General features: G+C 41.9%; 1 protein-coding gene across 1 annotated transcript in view; it reads right to left on the bottom strand.

Annotated features, from left to right (window-relative positions):
- Positions 1-23,474, bottom strand: part of EPHA4 (EPH receptor A4) — a 162,051-nt gene that overhangs the window by 80,850 nt on the left and 57,727 nt on the right. Inside the window, exon 4 of the mRNA XM_019533078.1 lies at positions 15,892-16,047. Within this exon, the coding sequence (XP_019388623.1) occupies positions 15,892-16,047 (156 nt within the window). The remainder of the gene's footprint in view (positions 1-15,891; positions 16,048-23,474) is intronic.

The following is a 23,474-nucleotide window of genomic DNA, read 5'->3' as shown; positions in this document are numbered from 1 at the left end:
GACTTCCCCACCGTGATGCAAGACGGACTCGAGGGGAACACCTCCAGACCTCAGGTTGGGAAGGACTGGGTTAGAGAGCTTCTGGAAGGGCTGGACGTGTTCAAATCAGCAGGTCCAGATGCTCTCCACCCCAGGGTGTTGAGGGAGCTAGCAGGGGTTATTGCAGGGCCCTTGGGACAGCTTTATGAGCGCTCGTGGTGCTCAGGTCAGGTGCCGGATGATTGGAAGGTAGCCAACGTGGTCCCCATCTTTAAAAAAGGGAAAAGGGAGGACCCAGGCAACTATAGGCCCATCAGTCTTACCTCAATCCTAGGGAAACTCTTTGAGAAGATCATCACGGAGCACATGTGATGGGCCAGCCTCAAAGATGATGCTCAAGGGCAACCAGCACTTTCACCAGGGGCAGGTCATGTCAGACCAACCTGACTGCCTTTTATGATCAGGTCACAAAAGCCCTGGATGTAGGTGTTGCCGTGGATGTAGTCCTTCTGGACTTCAGCAAAGCCTTTGACACCATCTCCCACCCCATCCTCATTAAGAAATTGGGTGACTGTGGCATTGATGCCTACACAGTCAGATGGATTGCAGACTGGCTGAAGGGTCGCACTCAGAGGGTGGTGGTGGATGGGTCATATTCGACCTGGGGAGAAGTGGGCACCAGAGTCCCCCAGGGCTCGGTCCTTGGGCCCACACTGTTCAATCTCTTTATCAGTGATTTGGACGATGGGGTGAAAAGCACCCTGTTTAAATTCGCTGATGATACCAAAATTTGGGATGAAGTGAGCACACTAGTAGGGAAGGAAAGACTGCAGCAAGACTTGGATAGGTTACAGGGGTGGGCTAGCAAGAACAGGATACGCTTCAACATTGACAAGTGCAGGGTGCTGCACTTGGGCAATAGTAACCAGCACCACACTTATAAGATGGCAAACTCCCTTCTTGAGAGCACAGAGGCAGAAAGGGATCTTGGAGTCATTACTGACTCCAAGACAAACATGGGCCAACAATGCGAGGTCACAGTTGGCAGGGCTAACCGGACCTTGTCGTGCATCCACAGGTGCATCTCCTGCAGGAACAAGAAGGTGATCCTCCCCCTCTATGCAACACTGGTCAGGCCACAGTTGGTGTACTGTGTCCCGTTCTGTGCGCCCCACTTCAGGAGGGATGTGGACAACATTGAGAGGGTCCAGAGGAGGGCCACCCGAATGATCAGGGGACAAGAGGGCAACGAGAGACTGCAGGACCTGAACCTGTTCAGCCTTCACAAGAGAAGGCTGAGGGGGGACCTGGTGACAGTCTATAAAGTCACTAGGGGGGACCAGAAGGGTTTGGGAGAGACCTTGTTTCCCCTAGCGCCCACTGGCATAACAAGGAATAACAGCCACAAGTTGTTGGATAGTAGGTTTAGATTTGACATCCATAAGAACTACTTCACAGTTAGGACAGCTAGGAGCTGGAACCAACTTCCAAGGGAAGTGGTGCTGGCTCCTACCCTGGGGGTCTTTAAGAAAAGGCTTGATGCCTACCTGGCTGGGATCATTTGAGCCCAGTTTTTTTCTCCTGTCCTGGCAGGGGGTCGGACTTGAAGATCTATAAGGTCACTTCTGACCCCACTTCTATGATTCTAAGTAGGGGTGAAAGTCAAATTCTCATTAATTTCACTATTTCCCACCTCCTTCACATCAAGCTTAAGCTATACACACAAAGTGACAACACTGGTCCCTCAGCATTTCTCACTCATAGCAAATTCTGCCTTTCTACCAGCCTTCAATTTCAATATAGTATAAGAATTAAGAGTCTTTTAAAGATAAAAGCATCCAGAAAAAAATCTCAGTAGAGTGTAATCCTACTCCATTCTCCCATGCTAAAGATCTGACTTTGCAAGATGCTAAGTGCCCTTGAAAATCCACTGGAACTGAGAACACTAAAGCACTTCTGAGGAGCTGCTCAATACTGCTCAGAATCAAACCCTCAAAAAAACCCAAAACCTCACATAGTGCCTTGCTTCGGAGAATCACTCAGCATTTTAAAGTCAGTGAGAACCTGACATGTCAAAGAACTGTTTTTTCTTACAGCTCTCATTACATTTATTATGCCATCAAACAATCTTTTTTGCATGGTCTGCAAAGCTATTGCCATTATGATGTGCTTCTAAAGCAGGACCAGGCTGGAAAATCCTTACTCCCACTGAGCGGTACCTATTTTTTACATTGAGTCCTATCAGTTTCATGAGGTAAGTACAAAATATAAGAAAGGTTCTGACAATCTGGCCCATAATAATTAAAAAACAAAAAGCAGTTGTCTACGTCTGACTCTGCAGCAATCTTGGGATTAAGCCCAGAGTTACTCTGATGTCCATTAAGATATTAAAGACATTTTCCAAGGCTCCAGGTCCAGTTTCACGTGGGAAAATGTGCCACAATGAATCAGCCTCCACAGAAGCAAAAAGTCAGTAATTAGTATGTGGCATGGCTGTGTCTAAACAGAGAAGCAATGAAGTGGAAAACTAGAGAAGCAGATGCTTGCAGGTTGCAGAGATGAGCACACTACTTCCAGCATGAAAAGGAAGATGTGGAGGAGTTACCAAATGGTGGACTGACATTAAGGCAAGGGGAAAGCAATTTTTTTTCATTCTGGTGTATATTTGCTATTGGAGTTAGAAGCAGAGGGAATTTCCAGATTGACAAACCTGCTGATAAATGTTGGGCATATCTCTTACATCACCTGTGATCAGCATTTGCTTTGTTTTTGACAACAGAGCTTCCTCTGGTAAGTGAGAAAAAAATCCTTTCAATGACACACAGCAGAAAATCCTTTCAGAGATATGAGGGGCAATACCTAGTGGAGCCAGTGTTTTTCCATGGCAGAGCAAGCATGTGGAGAGACCAAACAGACTAGATCCCACATGGAAATCAAATCTCTTGCAGGCCAGAATGCTGCATTCCCTTTCTGTGCACTTACAGAGAAAAGTTTTGAGAGAGTGATGGTCAGGGAGAAATTAGGCAGGATACATCTGTAACCATGTTGCCAACTCCGCTGACTTGATCATAAATGCCATGATTATCAGTGCTTTCTTAAAAGCTTCATCTGTTTGAATCAAATTATTACACGAGAATCTCAGCTCTTGTTTTAAAAAAGTAAACAGCCTTCCCAGTAGCAGAGAAAACCATGAAAACAAAGTAAATGAGTATGCTACACAGAAGGATAAAAATCAAAAAGAATCCAAACCTCAAGATTTTTAGAAGCTGTTTAAAAGTGTGCCATCTGACTGCGCACACAGTTTAAAAGCTGAGATTTTAAAGCCAGTCTCCTGATTTCAGGGGCATGTGCACCATCAAACATTCCTGCTCCATGGAAGAGATGAAGAACAAACTCTACTGCAGTGTTCTTAGGCCTTCTCTTCTGAGTGACACTGATCACCCTGTGTGCAGTCCATTTATCAGTAGTGTAACTGGGGATGAATATGTCCCACAGCCAGTCAGGGAAGAGAAGTTTTTCACTGGATTCTCTCTCTGTTGCCATGAATTCTGCTTTGCAAAAAAAATCCTAAATCACTCAAACCAAAAAGCAAACAGGTAACCTTGGCAGAACAAGGCATGTGTGTTTCAAGTCTGTGTACTTTGCTTACTACTGTCTGGAGATGTATTAAAAGAGTTCTATATCTGAATGAGTTTTAATTTAACTCAAATATAATGCCTGTCAGATTGCTGTTTTCCCCTTAATCTCAAGCTACCTAATGGACTCTTCTCCCTCCACTCTTGCTGGATCAGGAACTGGGGTACTAAGCTGCACAGCTGACAGCCCAGAGAGGTCACAAGTGCAAGGCCACAGTAGAAGCACTCAACAAATCTGCGAATTCTGCTAAATGCCTCGTTCCAAGGACAAAAAAAAGGAAAGGGTTACTGTGGCAGGATGACCTAGGGGTGCCGTGACCTCCCCTAGCGCCCTTGCCTACCGTGCCAAGTCTGGGTCCTGAACACACTCCCCATCTCGCCCGCCACATCTTTGATCTTATTATTATTATTATTAATGGGAGGCTGTCTTCCTGCCCTCCTTGGCACGGGGCTGATTTTGCTATACCAGGATTTCATTCCAAGTAGCCCGCTCCTTCTCGGGCCTACTCGATATACTCGTTCCTTCTCTCCAGGGCCTTCCCCTGGGCTTGCCCCCTTCCAGGGCTTCCCCTTCACAGGCAGTGCCCCACTGGGGCTCTTCCCGATGTCTAATATACGCGCCTTCTCCCGGGGTCTGTCCAATGTCTAATATACGTGCCCTCTCCCGGGGCCTGCTCCAAGATACTCGCGCTCCCCTGCCCGCACTGGGGCCCTTGCTCGTGCTCCCCTGCCCACACTGGGGCCTTCTATGTCCGATTAGGGCTTCCTATGCTTGCGCTCCTCGTGCCCCTTGCCTGCACTCAGGCCTGTGCTTGCGCTCCTCACCCGCACTGGGGCCTTTGCTCGCGCCTCTCGCATGCCCGCCCACACTGGGGCCTTCTATGCCCGACTCGGGCTTCCCAAGGTTGGGGCTCAGGCAGCCTTAGCCTCACCTGGCCCCCAGACCCACCTTTTCAGGTCTATGCCCCACTGGCGCTCTTCCCAATTGGGGTTTCCAATTGGGGATCGTCCCAATATCACCCCCGCTGGGCTGGGGTTGGGATACCCCACTAGCTCAGACCCACCTTCCTGGGCCTACGCCCCACTGGGCTTCTGCCTCCACCAAGCTCTTCCCGAAGCTGCCCGCACTGGGCTGGGGTCGGGACACCCCCACAATGCAGCACCCTCCGTGGTGCCAGGAACTCCCCCTCTACCGGGGAGCTCCCTTGAGGCCTCCTCCACCCCTACAGCCTCGCCCGGTCCTCCGGTGTAATAATCACAACAACCCGAAACAGAAACTCAAAGCCCCTCGGCTACAACGTAAATCTTAAGCCAACCTGGCTAACCTTCTTTCATCCCTGTCAGGGCCCTCTCCACCCTGTATCCGCACCCCGGTGCACAACACTGCCCTGCTTGCTCTAGCAGAGCTCTTGCTCCTTAGGCTGCCAGAGGGGAACTGGCTCTAGCCTTAGCCTCCTCTGTTTATAAAGGCCAGGCCCTGCCCCCTTCCGGTCAGCTGACACAATCAGTTGCTTTAGCAACTCACACCTGTGCTGCCCTATTGAGTGGCAGCCAAGCCCATATTACCATTATCCGTAACAGGCACCTTAGTGCCCTGCTACAGTTACTAAATTCTGTTTGGCTTTTATCTTGCTACAGTCAATATCAACCCTAATCACAGTGTTGTTTTTCAAACTGCCAGCCAAATTCATGTTCAGGAGGACCACTTGTCAAAAAGTTAAGATCTCCCACACTGACAGAGGACCTGTCCTAAGAGAACTCAAAATGTGCCAGCTCTCATGCCCTGACCTCTCATGCTGTATTTTAATTTTTTCACCCATCTCCTTATCTTCTCTTTCCCTCCTCATAAAACATCAGGCTCCTGCCAGAAAACCACTAGTGTCATTATCCAAAGCCCACTGAAGTTAATGGAAACTCTTTCTTTGAAATTACTCTAATCCCTTCTTTCTAGCCATAGAACAGGGCACTATGGATAGGGACCTACCGAAATCAAGGAGGCAGGTGGCCAATTTCACACGTAGGTTGCAGGGCCAACCACCATTTTCATGGGTTTATCACAGCAGACCCCCCCATACCTCTGACTGGCTGAGGAGGTCCGTGTGGCCCTGCCTCTTGCTGCTGATTGGACGAGAGCCATCCATTGTGCGGCCCCACCCCATTCCAATCAGCAGCTCCCTCTGAACAGCATCTCTCAGCCAATCAGTGGCGGGGGAGGGGGTGGCAATCAACTTGGCTGCTCTTTTTCATGCTGGCAGCCTGGGTCACAGTGGCCATAAGGACTACTGGTTTCTAATCCAGAGCCAGTATTTTATTTTTAGTAAGGGCTTAGGGGTTTTTTTTTGCAACTTTAATAGACAATGTCCCTAACTAGAGAGTAGAAAGATTAACAGTCACAAAACATAATGGTACAGCCTATGGGAAGATCCAGGATTTTGTAAAAGGGGGTATAGGAGCAGTAACCGATGCTACGAGGGTGACCACACCCTCATTCTCAGCTTCCTCCAACCCTCCACCTCTATGAGTCTACTCCTGGGCTGGCAGGGATTGTGCAAGTAGATAGAATCCAGTTGTTTCCACCCCTGCCACTGAGCCCAACTTCCTGCACAGCCCAACTAGAGTGGCGCAGGAGTGGTTCTAGAGCTTTCAGCCTCCACTCCCCCCTCCCCAACATTGATCTGTGAATGAATCAACCCATCACAAAGGCACATAGCACAAGAAACGTCATATGTAGATGATCAATGCTTCTATAATGGTCTACTCACTGTATGTCCAGCAATGCATGCATGCCCAAAGAAAAGGAAAGGCAGGCTCTTTATGCATATGCCTGGGCACAATCATAGTCCTGACACTCAAACGTGCGAGCAGTGTAAAGATCTGGCATCAATATTGGGAAAGTACTGGGCAAAAAGAATAAACGATGGAGCCCTAGCCCATTGCCTCTTCCCACTACACAGTAGAAAAGAACTTACCTGCATGCAGCAAAGTGAATACTGCACTTTGTCAAAGGACAGTGCTGTAAAATGTCCCTTCTATGCCTGAATGAGGCAAAATGTTTCCACAGTATTCCCACTGAGGTAGTGCACTGTGGCACACACTACCCATGACACACAAACACAGTTTGGCCTTTCATGGAGACACATCCTAGGAATCCCAACCTAGCCTATTTTCCTGCTGCTCTGAATCCTCCTGGACCTACATGGTCTTAAAACTAGAGACAGACATTCAAAAAGCCTGAACCTGAAAGGATTCAATCTTTTCAGGTTAGCCTAATGTGGCTAGGCTGAATCAGTTTGTAACTGCACCGACATCCCAGAAATGCACATGCCTGCAGTGGCTCAGGCTAGAAGCCAGGGGTAGCTAGCCCTCCATGGGCTTCCCTTCCCTTCTACACTGCTGAGCCAAGGGGATGTGTCCACGCCCCAGTTGGATGCTCTGATTAGGGAGCAGTCACCTCCCCCGCCTGCTTCTGACCAGCCCAGCAGGGAACTGATAACATAGTGTTTATCACCCCTAACTCAGTGTTAATCACACAATTAAGAAAACAACTGAGGGACGTTACCAGCTATCTGCTGATTCTGCCTTGCTCCGACCTGCCACAACATGGACTGTAGCCAGCAATGTGGTCTGCTAGCTAATGCTAAAGGATGTCTGTGTAAGACAGAGGGGATGGGGAGGAAGCAGAGGGAAGCCAGGCAGATGCTTGCAGTCTCTGCTGAGCTCCAGTCAGGGAGCAGAGGGAATGGGCCAGCTCTGATGTGGAGCAAAGAGTGCCAGCTAGCCCAGAGAGCATGCCAGGTGGTAGGGAAGTCTGGTTTAAACCAGCAAGGGGTCTGGGACAGACATTACATAGACTGGTTTGATCCAAATCAGTTAAGTCTGATACTACATTCAACCAGGTTCATCTCAAACTACTGTCATTTTCAGACTGGTTTATATGCACTGAACATCTGTTCTGATACAGGTTTAAACCAGTTTCTGATCACTGAAATTGGTTTATGTGCAAAGCCTGTCCCTAGCCCAAAAGCCTTTTGAAAAAAATCCAGGACCCGCTGTTTAGTGTTAGAAATCTAAAACTACTGTTCTAGGGAACTTTGTGCAACCTGTTGCTATGACTAAGGTTTTAATATCAGTTCTTTTACATATTGCATTTTTATTACTGATTTACCCAACAAGGTGTTTCTGTGAAAGCCTCTGTGGGTGTGTGATGACAGTAAATTCCATTATAGCTTTCCATGACTGGACTAGATAGACTTGTTTGGCATGGGGAATACTGTTTTCACTATACCAGTTAATTTAGTTGAGCAATTGTACATGATTAGAAGGTAAGGAATTAAGGACAGTAAAAGGAGACAAAGAAATACAGAATTCCAGGCAAACTGTTCCTGAGCTACTTCATTGTTCTATATAATGATAGTGCATGGTGAGGAATTTATAGCATGGCTCAATTCAGAAAAACTGCCTCAGTTCAATAGCATGGCAGAATTCCATTTTTAAAATGAGCATTCTAAGATTTTGAATGGTCTGTACTGTGAATGATATCTGCAGTGGCATTTTAACCAGCATAAATGTAGTAGCAGTGACAAACACTTTCTTGACAAGATTCCTGAACTGTTTTTGTTATATAGAAGCAATAAACCAGAGTTTTATTTTTCCTCCTTTTTTTCTTTGACTTCCCAGAATCAAGCATTTAAGGTAAAGTGTTATTATTTTAATGAACTGGGGAGTCATTATGGAGCATCTTAGTAATGCAAGCATTCGCTATTAGATAAAACAACAACACAGGGGAATATGCGACTCTTCATACTTTTAAAGTGAATTAAGTGCTTGTGAGAGGTGCTAGACTGAGAGCACTAAAAACTAATGTCTGTTTAGACAGAACAGATTGAGCAGTGAGAACTATTTGTATGAGTTGCCCACACTGCCAGACCACAGTGACTGAGCTCTGTTAGTAGAGCTCTGCAACTAGTAGGCAGAGGCAGTTCCTTTCATTGTGCCAATTCAGGCCATGGCCTCAAAGTTGAGAATATTAGTTAAGGTGAATTCTGTGATCCTGACACTTGCTCGTTAAAAACTACATAAAAGAGGCCAGGTTTCAGCTAGCAAAATCTGGGACACTATACTGGATGCTCCATACTTAGCTATTAGCATTTCTGAAACAGAATGTTGTTCCTCATGGGCAAATTCAGGGCCCGACCTATACCACCTGGCACTAATCTGGGACCAGTCTTTTATAAAGCCTTATCCTGTGAAATACTGAGCGACTCCTCCAAGATGACCTTCAGAAGGCCAGACTCAGAAGACACTCATGTCTGGATGTTCAAAGGGAATTAGGCATATAAATAAATACCTTTAAAAATCAGTGCCTAAAGGCCTTGCAACATCAGGCCATTCAGCACTGGAATTTAAAAAAAAAAAAGAAATCATTGAGAGAGAGAAAGAGTAAAAAAGAATATTTATCTATCACATAACAAGATACCTGTGCAGAGCATGCGGTGAATAATTATTATTTTTGAGCCAGTTGTCACCCTTCGTTCAGTCCATCCTTGGATGACAGTGTGAAGCCTAAAGGAAACTCCCCTGGCAATTCCCACCAGATATAAGGAGATCTCGTACATATAAAAGTCCTTTTTACCTTCTTTAACCATTCCTGTGCTCTCCGTGCGGGGGACAAAAATCATCTCTCTATCCTGCTACTGGAAAGGCAGACCTTAGCTTGGTAAGGATTGTAGTTATTCTAACACATAATATACCCTTATTGCTGTTCAAACTGATTGTAACCTTCACTCTTAAACCAAGAAACTAAAAACATATTGTTAAATGCAGCAAAATGCAAGCTCTGGGTGTGAGCTAAAGCTCACTGAAGTCAGTAAAAAGTTTATCAGCTTCAGTGGACTTTGGATCAGGCCTTAGAAAAATTATCTTATTTATACAAATGATCCAGCAAGATGCTAACCGGGGGGGGGGGGAGGGGCGCTTATGTGAGCAAGAGCCTAATCTGCCATGTAATAGCGAGAGTCTTACTACAGAGAAGAGTGGTTATGACTCACTGCAACGTAAAAAGACCTGGTATGAATAGGACTGATTTAAATCAGTGACTTGGCCTTGGCTAGCCTATAGACAAGCAGTGAAGGCTTTGATAAGATACAGGAACAGCTGGCACCTGGGGGTAAGTGTCCAGATGTCAGTTCCTTTAATGGCAAGAAAACCTAACTGGAAATACATTATCCATAAGGAGTCATAAAAAGTCAAACACTTCTTCTCTTGTATGAGGTTTGAAAGGCAGACACTGCATTCAAGGTATACAAGAATAAAAAGCACAGATAAAAAGAAAACAAAATATTAATGTGCAAAAAGAACCCCCCAGAACCTCCCAAATCTCGTAACAACAATAATAATTTATATTTTTAAATCCATTATAGTTCTAAAATTCAACTCCTGAGAGATGAAGTTGAATATGAATGAAGTGTTTCCAAGTGGATGCACAGAAAAAAGAAGACATATCTAACTAATCAATTCCATTAAGCTCTTATGTTGTCTCACAAAACTGCTCGGGACATTGGTGCAAGGCATAGCCTTCAATAAGTAGCACCCTTGGCCTCCTCCTTCCATTTCATAAAGCTTCATTAATCATGTACAAATTTAGAGTTGTCAATAATCCTTCAGCGAAGCCCTTCAGATAAGCCTTTGTTGTTAATCTCTCTCCAGATGAAAGACAGGTTATAACACAGAGTAAACACTTGGGATGTGTAAGTTTTGACTTGGAAATAAAGCCAGCGTTTTCCCTTGATGGTTGTATATGTTGCTGCCACTAATTGCTTTCTTTCAGCAATTGTGGACAGCTCTCTTGTTGCTGCAGGCTAGTTTACATAATCAGCACCACTTAGGGCAACCCTTGCTTCTTAGCTGCATGGGTATTCCTGATCATTTATCATTACAGGCTATGTGTTTTTACAACTGTTAGGGCCAAAGTCAACAGACCACTAAATGCAGCGGCCACTTGAAATATCAGTTATCTGCTACTCTTCCTTCTTTTTGTCTGCAGTTTTTAATAGCTCAACTACAGCAGCTGATTTGGTAAACAAAGCAGTGATTTTCTGAGTTTTTTATTTAAACAAAACTTCCTAGAGCACTTCAGTGGGAATTTTGCCTGATGAGGGATTTTGGAACTAAGCCAGCTATAGAAATGTCCATTTTCCTGGCATGTATTATTTCCTATTTACTGGCCAAAGAACCTGGGTTACCAGTTTCATAAGAGGCATCATTTCTTTAATTTAAAGAATATTGAAAATGGATATTTCCTTTTCTCTTAGGATAGTTATTGAGGAGCTGTAATTACCACTGTTCGCTTGAGGCTCACAGGCAGCCATTGCAGGGACTCTGAATCCTCTAACTCCTCTAGTAGCTGCTAAACTCTTCTAAGAACAACATGTGTGGCTACTTGCATTCTCAGATATGCTTAGATGCATAGCCACATCTTCACTAACTAGCATGCTGCAGACAAGAACAACTATCCAAACAATTGCTCTTTTGTTGAAAAGAAAGCCCAAACCCACTATAGATAGCAGAAGATTCTTTGGTGTTTTCACAGAAGAGGGTATGGACTGGAAAAAACAAACAAACATGTAATTTTATGTTACTGAAGTAATTCTGGAATTCCTTACTGTGGAATAGCTCTCATTTACTGAAATGGGAATTTTGCATTAGAATGAGCTGCATTATTGGACCCTGCTTTTGGCTACATCAGACTCCCAAGATAATCTGTACTCCCAAGTCAGTCAGTACTAATTTAAAGTTCTGGACAAAGAGAAGCAGAAAATGGCTAATATCTCAAGTGGATCCTGCAATTTAATTGACTGTTGATTATAGTGCCAGTGATTATAAAGATGCATCTTTAGGTAACTCCCTTGGTTCCCAATTCATATCAGAATCTGGGCCATCTTTGCTCTTAAAACCTCCCAAAGACTTATTTCACCCCTTTCTAAGAAGTTATTTTTTCTTTCCTTTACCTAGCTTCTCAAAACTTCCATCAGATGTCACTGGTTACAATGAGAGAGACATCTCCTGTGAAATTCCTGCCAATTGAAATAGCTTCCAATTTATCTGTAGCCCAAATAATTGTCCCTAATCTCATCTAAAAAAAAATCCCTCCTCTTACTGCCTATGCCTCATGCATCTTTTTTTGTCTTCACTGTTATGTCTTTGCAATTACATTATTTTACCCTACACATTGTTTAGACATAGGTTGTACAAAGAAGCTATATACAATGGCAATCTACATTAACAATGAATTATGGATTGTTGTTCCTTAAAAATGAAGTGGAACCACACACAACAAAACCTGTCTTATAAGACCCACAAGGGGAATGACACCTGGAAGATCTTTCCCCTGGAAGAACATGTTTCCCCCAGGAAAAATAAGCAAACTTTAGCACACTCCCATTTTCTACTGGTACAGCAGCAATTCTCCCAATACAAATGTAATGGCCATACATGGCCTAAATCAATTGTTTAAGAACAGCGATCTTCTGTAAAGATGGGGCAACATTATTACTTGTGGAAATATTGTCTTCTGAACACAGGATGCTGCCACGTATGATGGTTAACTTTATCTATTGTAAAGTGTATCTTTTGTAGATAAGCGAGTAGAATTATATTCATTGAATGCAATCCAAGTGAGTTGTTAGAACAAGCGTCTGGAAAACCTTGGGCAAAATGCATCTCTGCTACCACTGCCTGCAACCAAGAGCCTCTCACATGACCACACATCATATGCTCTACTTTCTCATTTCTTTGCATAAACGATTGACCAAAAATTTATATAAAAGTAGAAGAGGTGACAATTAGAGTCTATTTAGCAGGCAGAAAAGATCCATGGTTTTTTTTTTAAAAAAACCATGAGTGGCATATTTGTTTATATAAAAATATAAACAGCTATAGTAAGTAGATGGTCAGTCAAGAAAGCTCAGTCACTTGTACATATGATTATATACTAGTACATGAAAATTCAGCATGTAACTGCACCCGTATATTTTTTAAATATAGGCCAAATTTTCTCTATGAAATATTTATTAGTGTGGCATGGGGCAGGAGGAGGTGAGGGGATAGGATCAAGGATGTATATTAGACAGTAATATTTGCAAATTTAAAGTGCTTAGACTTTTCAGACCCTTTTTTTAAATCCCTGACCTTGGAAACAAGTAAGGACAGTGTTGTTTTAATCTGCATTCAAATTTTAACAAGAGTCACACAGCACTAGTGGAATCCACATTGAGCTTCCACTGTAGATTGCTCATCATTTCATTATGGTTCATTATGTTGATAACTGTCAGAAAGCATTAGAAGCAGGGGCCTTGAGTAATAGGACTGAAATGGTAATTTAAAAACAATATACTTTCTGGAGGAAATATAGCAGCACACTAAATTCAATTAGAAGAGGCAAATGTAAAGAGAAACTAAGTGACATTTGCTGTTTGAAGTAGAGTTCTTTCGATTTCTTGATAACCTACACTGAAGAAAGCTTTTTTTAAGCAGATACTTTTGCCATGCATCTTGTTAAATTTACCCTCATTAGCACTAAGCGCATCTAGTATGAACTGTCTTAAATGCAGCTGTTTCTGGAATATTTTAGGCCATACCAAAATATTAATCAATCAGTCCTCGGTTGGATGGCACAACAGACTGAATTATTCAAGGTCATTTACTTACACAGATTTCAAGTTGGACAGTCTACAGTAATAATCTGTCTTTTGTAAAATGTTCCCAAATAAAAATCATTAACAATATTGAGCAAACAGACAATATAAACAATACAAAACTGTCCTGTACCATCTTAAAATGTATGTATTGTATAGGCAGTTAAAGAGCAATGTTGTAAATGATGTAAAATTGGAGTAACACTGAGTAGAAATAACGCCTACTTAAGCCAATGTAGAATTTAGTGAAGTCCATCTATAATCTGCACCCTCACAGAAGACAAATTCAGAAAGAGGATCATGGCTGAAATTGGTTGCTTTTTAGCTTCATAGATTTGTGTATTCTGTAGGCAATTTACAGTCCATTAAACTGCTAACCTTGTGACACAGACCCATCTTCTCAGCAAGTACTAAAGTATAATGAAGGTCTGAAGAGTTGCATTAATACAACTTTTGCCATGCTTCCAGAGAGAAACAATGACAATGTTTTCCAGTTTGTACTCAAGTGTATTACAGGTCATTCATACAGTCTCCATGCCCAAGCACACAGCTGACAAGGCTACTGTGCTTCAGAATTGCAAGTCTGAATTCCTGACTTAGGCAATGAGGCACATCCAGAGTGAGGAGAACTGTATGTGAGGACAAAGGGGCTCCTCTTCTCAGCAATGACACATCAAAAAGACAAGCTTGAAGGAAAAGGTATTTTCTGAACCCTAAGTAAACATGTCTTTGTGAATTTACACCTGTCCTCCCATCAGGTCCCTACTACAACCTGTGGGTCCAAATCTGTTGTCCTCTAAACCCATGCAAACCTGCTCAGCTGTATTTGCAGTCTCTCAGGCACCAGTTTTAAAATAGTAGTAAATACTGACTTCATCTGAATTACTCTGGATTTACACCAGCATTACTTGGAGTAAAATCTGGCCCACATTTACAGGACACACACAGGTAAGGATTTAAATAAGTTTACAGGACTGAACACTAAACAAAGAACATAAAAGATATTCCTCATCAAATCCATGACATCGGGGTTGAAGTCCCAATATTCTAGACTCTGGAAAACAGAGCTGAGTTTTGTGCATCAGGAATTTGGTGTAGCTTTTATTACCTACCATGTAAACTGTGTAAGACAAAAAAAGAGCTCTAATTCCCTCTCAGCCACATTCAGGTATAATCAAGCTAATGAAAAGCTGCAACAGTCTTACTCCCCTAATTTAGAAAACAAGATAAAAGTGAGGCAAGCAGCCAGTTTATTTTAAAAAGAATGAGATACCTGAGCATCAAAACCTTTACCCAAAAAATCCACCCCCATATCCAGAGAGTTTAAAGTTCCTCATTAAAAATAAATAAATAATAAAAAAGGGATCAATCCATAGCCCATTCCAGGTGTCTCCCTCCAAATTACCCAATGCTACTTTTATTCGCCTGGTCTAATAGTCCTTGAAGTGAACAGAAACTTGATTTTACAAGCCAACGGAGCAGAGTCTCTTTTTGCTAAAAGAATGGATCTCAGATACTGTGTTTTATTTCTTCATTAGTGTGCCGTCACACTGAGCGATTACTAAATGCAGGGCTGAATGAGAATACCAGGGTTAAAGACAGCATAATGAACAAAGAAGGTGCCTGATTATTATGGCTGTCAGCACAAGGGAATTGGGTTTGTCACCTGGTTAAACCAACTGGTAAGAACTGATTAAAGCCTGAAATCAGTTTGAAAGAGTCTCTGATGTTTATGTTCATCCTCTCTCTACATCATGTCAGGACAGGTGGACAAACTTGGAGACTTCTTCCCGAGTAGTTACTTAAACACAGATTCACTAAATGACTTCTGTCACTTGCCCAAAAAGAGTTGGCAAATGTCTAATAGATTTACAGAGGAGGAGGAGTTGTTAAAAGGAGGCGTTTTAAAATTCTTAAAGAATCAGAGTCTAAATATAAAGTCATTCATAGCGAGCATCTCACCAAACATCTTGATATCGTCGCTCAGTTGCAGTTAATGAGTGCAAGTATCTCAATACATACAGATGTTAATACTTAAAACACTGAGGGATAATGTAGTCTGATGGAAGAAGTCACTGGACAAACTAAAGAGCTCTAGTTCCTGTTCCCAACTCTGCTACTGACCTGTTGCACAACCTTAGGCAAGTCAGTTAATCTCTGCGCCTCTCTCTTCTTCCAACTGGCATTTGTCATGACTGTTTAGACTGTAAGCTGTCTGGGACAGAGGCTCTCTCAATTCCTGCGTGTGAACCATGTCCGACAAAACAAAACTTCAACCTGGGCTAAAGTCTTTAGAGGGCACCAAAATATAAATAAGGCAAAAAACAAAACCTTTGATTACTGGTAAGATGCTTTAAAAAGAAATTATTTGATCTTTTGTTAATAACAAATTTCATTACATGCTTACATTAGGAAGAGACCCAGTACTGATAGGCTGGATATACTCATTTGAAAAGGAATGGTTGCTAAAAACTGTTGCCAGTACTAAGGCACTTCTCAAAGGAATATTTTTCAAGTAAATTATTAAGGCAGAAAGAGGGAGGGGAAGAAGTGGGTACAGAAAGAGAGAAGAGAACTCGACTTACGAGTACAGGGCATGGAGGCAGCATCATTTTCAGCTCGGAAAAAGCCCCGATCACAGGTGCAGGAGGTAGAGCCTTCCCAGATGGAGTAGCTATGGGGCGGGCATTTGGCACAGGCAACATCCGTTGAGAGAGCCTTGTAGTATCCAATTTTGCAAGCTAGATGGAGAGACGTGAACAGAGAGTGTTATTTTCCAAGGACGTGACAATAAATTGCTGCATCATTTATTCAAAGTCTAGGAATTCACAAAACTAAATTATGTCCACTTAGCCCCAGGTGAAAAATTAACAAACCAGCCACCTCTTAATTGCCAACTTTGCCTTCCAGGGATGCCTGTTTCTAGTTCAAACAAGAGTCTTTTACCAAGCTGGCCCGGAGACATTACAACAGCACCTACAGACATACTATTCTACTGACTTTGTTGGAAAATCTGGTTCATCTTTGGGCCATACATGGACTTGCACGTCACACCTCTTGTGCCCACCTGCATGCACACATACGTACAGTGCAGTAAACAGGGCACAATTGTTTAACTCCATGACCACTTAAGGAATGTAGGCTGATTGGTCAATGCTGCCAATTTTTGAGATGGAGTGGAATAGGCACCCACTGTGATTGGAAAGGAGGTTCACATGTCAGGAAATGGCATGTCTCCTTTCTGGCAAGGCAGGATTAATCTGGCTCTTTGTTCCCAAAGGAGGAAATCAGCATGATCTCCCTCCTCAAAATCAGGGTATACCAATAGCTGTTCTGCTGGAACTAAATCCTAGGTGCATGTGCCAAGCTTTCAGTGACATCACCTTCATAAACACAACACTTATATGAATGGCTACTTTTACATCACTTGGAAAAATCTCATTAGTATCACTAGCAACATGGTTTAATAGGTCCACAGGTATGTCATCTTAGAAAGCTCTCCCCTGGCTAAAGATACAAAGTCAACAAACACCACTGGCTGTCAGCCCTTAAGGAAAGAGAGAAAATATCTAGGTGTTTTTATGAAGACAGACATGTAAACAAGGAGGCTTATTCCCAATATTTACAGCATGACTCACTCTTACATCTCTTCATTTATCACCTACACTATCTTTAGGGTCCCTTTGTTGCTAAATGCATGCCTTCAAAATGCAGAATGTATTTCCATTAAAAGCTTTTCTCCTTCTCCATGTACATCAAGTAAGTTGTTTTAAATTCTCTTAAAAAAAAAACAAAAAACACATTCTTAATGGTAAGCAGACAGGACTTTTAGCGACATGTTTGTAAAGGCATTACTTCATTCTTATTAAGCAAAGCTGTTTATGGAATTTCCTTAACGAGTCCAAACTTTATGACGTGTGACATATCATCAACAGGAGCACTATGAGGTCAATCTCCTTCTTGCTTATTTGGCTGTCATTGGATGAAAGAATTTTCACTGGACCAAAGAATTTTATAAAAACGCATTTCTCCAATAATTAAGATTTATGCTTCCAAAGTTTATGCGCATCACATAATTAGGTAAGGTTCAACCTTCAAGGTGCTTTTTTGGCTCTGCTTCAAATGACCTTGGGATTCTGATTAAAATCAGAAACCACAGCTTTGAAAGGAAGCAGCACTGGGTCAAACCTAGGCTCCCTACATCAAACACAATTAGTTCCTGAACACAAATACAAACCCACTGGGTTCTGCTTGTCGCTCAGTTGGTCAGAGTAAGCAAACACAACTTAAGTAAAATGAGTTATTCTGCTTGTAGTGAGAATAACTGCCAAAAAAGGGCAAAATTAACCTTTTTATTTTTTTTACATCTGAGATGCAATGTCTAATGAAGCTGAAGTAATAATGCTACCCTTACCAACTGATTAAAAAACCCACGAACATTTAAGAAACAAATTCTGATCTAGATTGCACCAGCATAAATCAGTTGTAGCTCTAGCCAAAATAATGCCTTTATTTCTAGTTTGCACTTCTATAACTCAAACCAGAATAATTTGTAAATGGCAAAATTTAGACGTAGAGAATGGAAAACACACATCTTAATCACATTTACTTTGCAAACTCCACTTCGTTTTTAAAAATTCAACTATTTATCCTTTTACTAATGCCTTACACCACCATTACATGAATGACTACCATTTGACTGTTTCTAATATCAAGATGTGCCTATAAACAATAACCCAGTCCAAAAAAATAGAAGGAGAGTCTGTTATGGCTTTAGCAGGTTTTTTTAAATCACAAAACTAGAAGAAGGCTACCATTTTGTGAAACTACCCGATTTTTATCCTTTTTAAAAAATCTGTAGTTTGGAAGGATCAAGGGAACAGTTAGCATGGTAAGGTTGAAATTTTACAACTCAATTTTCCCTTTTGTTTCATGCAACATATTGTTTCCTACTATTTTAAACCCTGGTCATTAATATTTCAGGAGCTGAGGAAAGCTCTTTCTAAATGCAGTGGCAGCTTCTGAAGCACACAGCCATTTTGCTTCAGCTATACAAAGTTACCTACTACTAAACGCATGGTTTTCTTTATTTCAGTATGTTCAAAGATTCATATACTTCAGCACCTAACACAAGAGAATACATTACATTTATTCAGTAGTCTTTTACTCCTTGGGGTTCCATTATGTTTTACTTAAAAACTTGAATCTAACCCTGTAAAGGTTATTCTTTGCATGAAATACAACTGACACACCTATTATGATCAGCAGTGGACTCTTTTTTTTTTTAATTAGGATATTATACAGTATTTGAGAATGGAAATGAATTAGTAGACAAACAAGAAGACTGTATAGAACCCCTTCCCTGAAAGTCTTTATTGCTGCTCATGACAATTCTTCAATTCTGCTCCTTTTCTGGGGAGGATTTGCTGGATAAGACAGGGCCTGAATACTATTCTTACACAGCTTTTGCAAGATTTCATTGTAAAAAGATTAGTTCACATGTGCAATACAAACTTTGAATTCAATTCCTTAGCTTTGCCTTAATTGGTTCTTTCTGTTAGTTTTAGAAAAAAGAGAGAGAGAGAAAGAAAAAGAGAGAGGGGGGGGGAAAAATCTTTTCTTCCATTCAGATCACCCACAAACAGCAAGGTTACATTTTAAGACACAATCGTCTTGAGATATGCAACGATGAATTTTAAACAGAAACATTTCCAAGTTTGAAGAACCAAAATTACGACGCCCGTATATTTTTGCTGAAATCATTCTGTTTTATAAGAGTGAAAATAAGTCTGAAGCAAAGACTCAGCCACACACAGATGTTGATTTTAAGAAACTCTCTGTATTTTGTCTTTATGTTAAATTAAAAGTGACTTTATTGAACACAGCAAGCAAAAAGCCTATTTTTCTTACACCATTCTTCAGCAATACAGTTAAGACTGCAGAAAGAGGAGTTTTAGAGAATAAAGGGCCAAGAGCCTATTAAATTTTAATAGGACTAAGATATATAACTTGCTTAGTCTGTTTTGAAAATTCTAGTTGCACATTATGACGCCTATTTTCAGAATAGCTTTCCAGGAAAATAAATAAATAAATATTTATATTGAAATATAAATTGAAAAAAAATACAGTTTTCCTAGCAGGTAAATTCTAAACAGATTATTTTCTGCCACAAGTACAGCACAGTTAGTTGAAATACTAAATTTAAATTATTACCTGTGACTCATCTTAACTAATAAGTGGTACCATTGCTAAGACTGGGAATATAAATAATTAAAAAAATACAATCCTATCCAGGTAAAAATGATTTTAAAGAATCACTAAAATTTGATTTCTTTTGAAATTTCAGTTGGATTTTTCATTAAAATTTGGAAAGCCTTGACCAGCTCTATGACTGGATGAGAAATGAGTTTAGCCAAATCACCCTTAACTCAGGATCGAGAGATCAAATCTCAGGATTTTTTTTTCTGGCATATGTAGTGCAGCGCCATGCCAGTAAGCCTGTGGAAGGGAAAGGGCACGGGAGAAGAAAGGGGCAGGGAGGCAGACAGAGGCCCCCATGGTGAGGGAGGGAATGGGGCCAGGGTGGATGGGGTCCCAGGGCCTGGACAGGTTATCCAGGAGCACAGAAAGAGGGCATGGCTCCCTGCTGCTGCACACACCCCTGAGGGAGGTACGGGGCGCACATACCCACATAGATTTGTGCCCGGGATGAAGGCAGGCTGCCCGCTGTGGCCTGGGGCTCTGCATCGTGCTGCCTTTGCTCCAGAAGCCACAAACTGGCAGCGCTGTGCGTCCCCTTCCAACCCAGAGGCATTACATGACTCCCAGGGTAAAGACAGAAGGGTGGAGAGCCCACAGCCCACCTCCACCCCAGGCACAAATTAGGAGGGGGCATGTGCCCCCTGTGTCTTCTCTGGTGACATGCACAGAGGTGGGGAGCTGTGCCCCTCCTGCCCCCCAGCACCTCTGGACAAGCCACCCATGGCTCTGTTGCACACTCTACAACCCATCCTGCCTGCCTCCCTGCCTCTGTCCGTCTGTCCCTCGCTCTCAAGCTGGAGCCCCCCACAAGCCTTGCTCCTGACCCATGGTACCCAGCATCCTGCCAGGGTGTGTAGGGACCCCTCCCCTCCTCGGGCTTCAAACTCCACACACACAGACCCACAGCCCCCCACACCTTAACAACCCCCCCACACACACACTTCAAAAAAGCATCTTATGATTTAGATTCCAAACCTCTTGCTTTTTAAGAGTTTGTCTCATAATTTTTAACAGGGTGGGGTTGGCAATATTGGATGCATGTGAAAAACATGTTTATTTCAACCAAAAAAAATTCAGCCATGCTGCTATGGCTGCAGGGTCCTGTCGCTGGCTTCCCCTGGGTCCTACTGCCACTGGCTCCTGTTGACAGGCAGCCTGGGCAGATAAATATTAATTTTCTAAATTTTTTAGAGGCCCGGCATGCCAGATAGAATGGCCTAGAGTGCCAGATGTGGCCTGCGGGCCATATTCCACACTCCCACACCCCCATTCTACACAGTAGCTTCCCAGTAGATGATCAAGTTAGGGGGCCACACAAAAAACAAGAAGGAAGGACTCTGAAGGAGTTTCCTGTTGACTTTGAAGAATGCTGAGGAAGCAAATTTACTGTGAAATAAAATGGTGGAAATTTCAGATCCCAGATGAGGAGCTAATAAAAGTGGACAGGCTGAACCAATGGACAAGGACCAAATTCTTTGTTGGAGTAACTCCACTAAAAAAAATAATAATAATAATCATCAATGGTCTTATGCCAGGGAAATATCTGATACAAAACTAGTAAATTCTCAGTAGTGTCATGAAACAGGAAAGAATGCTTGTAGCTTGTGTCAGAGGGGAACATTACAGGCATGTATACCCAGACTGTTGATATGTGACTTTAGAAAAACAGGCTAAACTGCTCTTTAAGGATTACTATCCTGCAAAGAGCTAGTTTGCATTTTCTATAATGGAAAAAAATCATCTGAACATCTTTGAGATCACTTCTAAACTCTCCACAGTGCTTTGGATGTAGTTATGATTTTAAAAAGCCTAAATTCAAATTAGAGTTGTTGTTCTTCGCATAGCAACAACCCAGATTTCAAGAGCAGCCTTATAACAACATGCTGGTAGATCCAATGATGGATAAAAGAAGTTCTTTAAATCAATCCGATTTCAGTTTCAAGTTTTCAATGAACTTATTTTGAAATTAGGAACAAGAAAAGAAATTAGGTTTAAACCAATATTTGAAAACCTTGATAACATCCTTAAACAATTTTTTGAATTAGTGATCAGTAGTTATTTTTTCAACAATTTCTACTAGTTCGAAAATATTTTAACTGCATCCTGGGAAATAAAAAGTTAGTTTTATTTTTTCCCTCTAGTGTTCTTTTCTTTTTTTAAATAGATGGATTTTCTCTTTCAAATTGTAAAAAAACCACATCTGCCACTTAAGTAGGCAGCTTCTTCTCAGCTCCTTTTTACTGTTATTACCATTTCTGAACAGATTTTTGTGTGTTAATTATAGAACAATTGTTTGGATAGGCTCTTTTGATGAGCTTTCTGCCCCGCACCATGAACCCCTCAGTGATTGTACAGCTGTTTTAGCTCCAAATGCTCATCAAGGTTTTCTAATTGTCAAGCTGTCCCAGAGACTAGTTCTTTTGACTTAAAAGTCAAAGAAAGAGTCACCCTTGTCTCCCCGACATGAATGCCGTAAGACTCCCAATGCCCCCCCTAATACCTGAGAGACAATGCCTTTCCAGATCATTGCCAGTGTAAGCATAATTGGTTTTGGGGTAAAATGAGAAGATTTTAAATAGGATGAATTAATGAGTTTCTTGTAAAATTAAGTTGTTCTTCCGGTCCAATCTAATTACTCACTGTAATGCCCTTGAGGGTGATAAATAAAGATCCTTAGAACAAAAAAAAAGGGAACCTTCTCAAGTCCTACTTAAAAGTCAAGTTGTAGAATTTGATGTGATGTACCAAATGCTGTCTCCAAATAAAGTCAGCATTCTTTGATGTTTGCGTTATAAGATCTTTGTCTCCTATTGATAATGACTTCACATTTTTGTACAAATTGCAAATCAGTTCCACATCTTTAGCTTGCACACTTGAGAGAGCCATTTTCTAAGCACCAAGGTTAATTTTTATTGAATGAAATTACACATATATAAAGAAATCCCAGGGGGAAAAAAAATACAACCACAATGGTGTTTTTTCAATGATAATGTTTTCTTTTTAATTGAGTAGGGCACTAAGAAACATTTCACCAGGACCTCAAAGTAAAAAAATCAGGGAAATGTAGCATTCATATAGGATTTTCAACATCAGTTTAAATCCAGAAAAAAACAGCAGTTCTGTACCAGTACTCTTTGCACGTTTCCTGTCTATTTGGCCTCCCCACACTTTCCATCCTAATCATTCCTGTGTTCAGGAATAGGACCTGGTATACATACTGGATTTTGACTATTTCTTCAACTCTGTAAGAAATGCAGGAGCCTTAACCGTTCTTTTCATGTTGCACTTTTGGGGCTTGCCATCAGGACCTTCTCTAAATATAAATGTTATTTTATTACAGGTCCCAGAAAGTGGTCTGATTGTATCATACGGCAGGGGAGGGAGGAGAGACAGAGTCCATTTTCAGTGCTGGCACAGCTGAAAGAAAAATAAGGAAGAGAGTGTCCCGGTGCTACCATCTGCTAGCAAAGTAAATGTCCATAAATGCAGTGCATACTTGTTAAGGAAATCCTCAGACTTCCCTGGCGACAACACTAGAGATTTGGAGGTTGCTGTTGTCTGCTTTTGTTTTTAGTTTACCCTTTTCTCTTCTCTCCTATTCATCTGTGCATATTAGAGAGTAGACTGGTTACTTCCAGACAACCTCCCTTTAAAAAAAAAAAACAAAAAACTTTTCAGATTTAGGCTGGGTACAAACATTCAGGGAGGTTAGGGGGAACTCAGATCAAGTTAAAAATGGCCATCCACACTATGGCAAGTCGCGTGTGGGAAAGGCCAGGGTCCACTTGGAGATTCGGGAATTGTGGGGGCAAGCTGCATCTGTTGGAGGGACTGGGGGGCCAGTGGGATCCACAGGAAGATGGGAGGGCTAGTGGTGTCTGCAGAGGAGGTGGGGATTGGGGGGTAA

Source organism: Crocodylus porosus, unplaced genomic scaffold, assembly GCF_001723895.1.
Source record: "Crocodylus porosus isolate Cpor-Errol unplaced genomic scaffold, CroPor_comp1, whole genome shotgun sequence".
Classification (NCBI taxonomy): domain Eukaryota; kingdom Metazoa; phylum Chordata; order Crocodylia; family Crocodylidae; genus Crocodylus; species Crocodylus porosus.
Note: the sequence above shows the minus strand (reverse complement) of the source record. Positions and strands in the feature narration are given on the sequence as shown.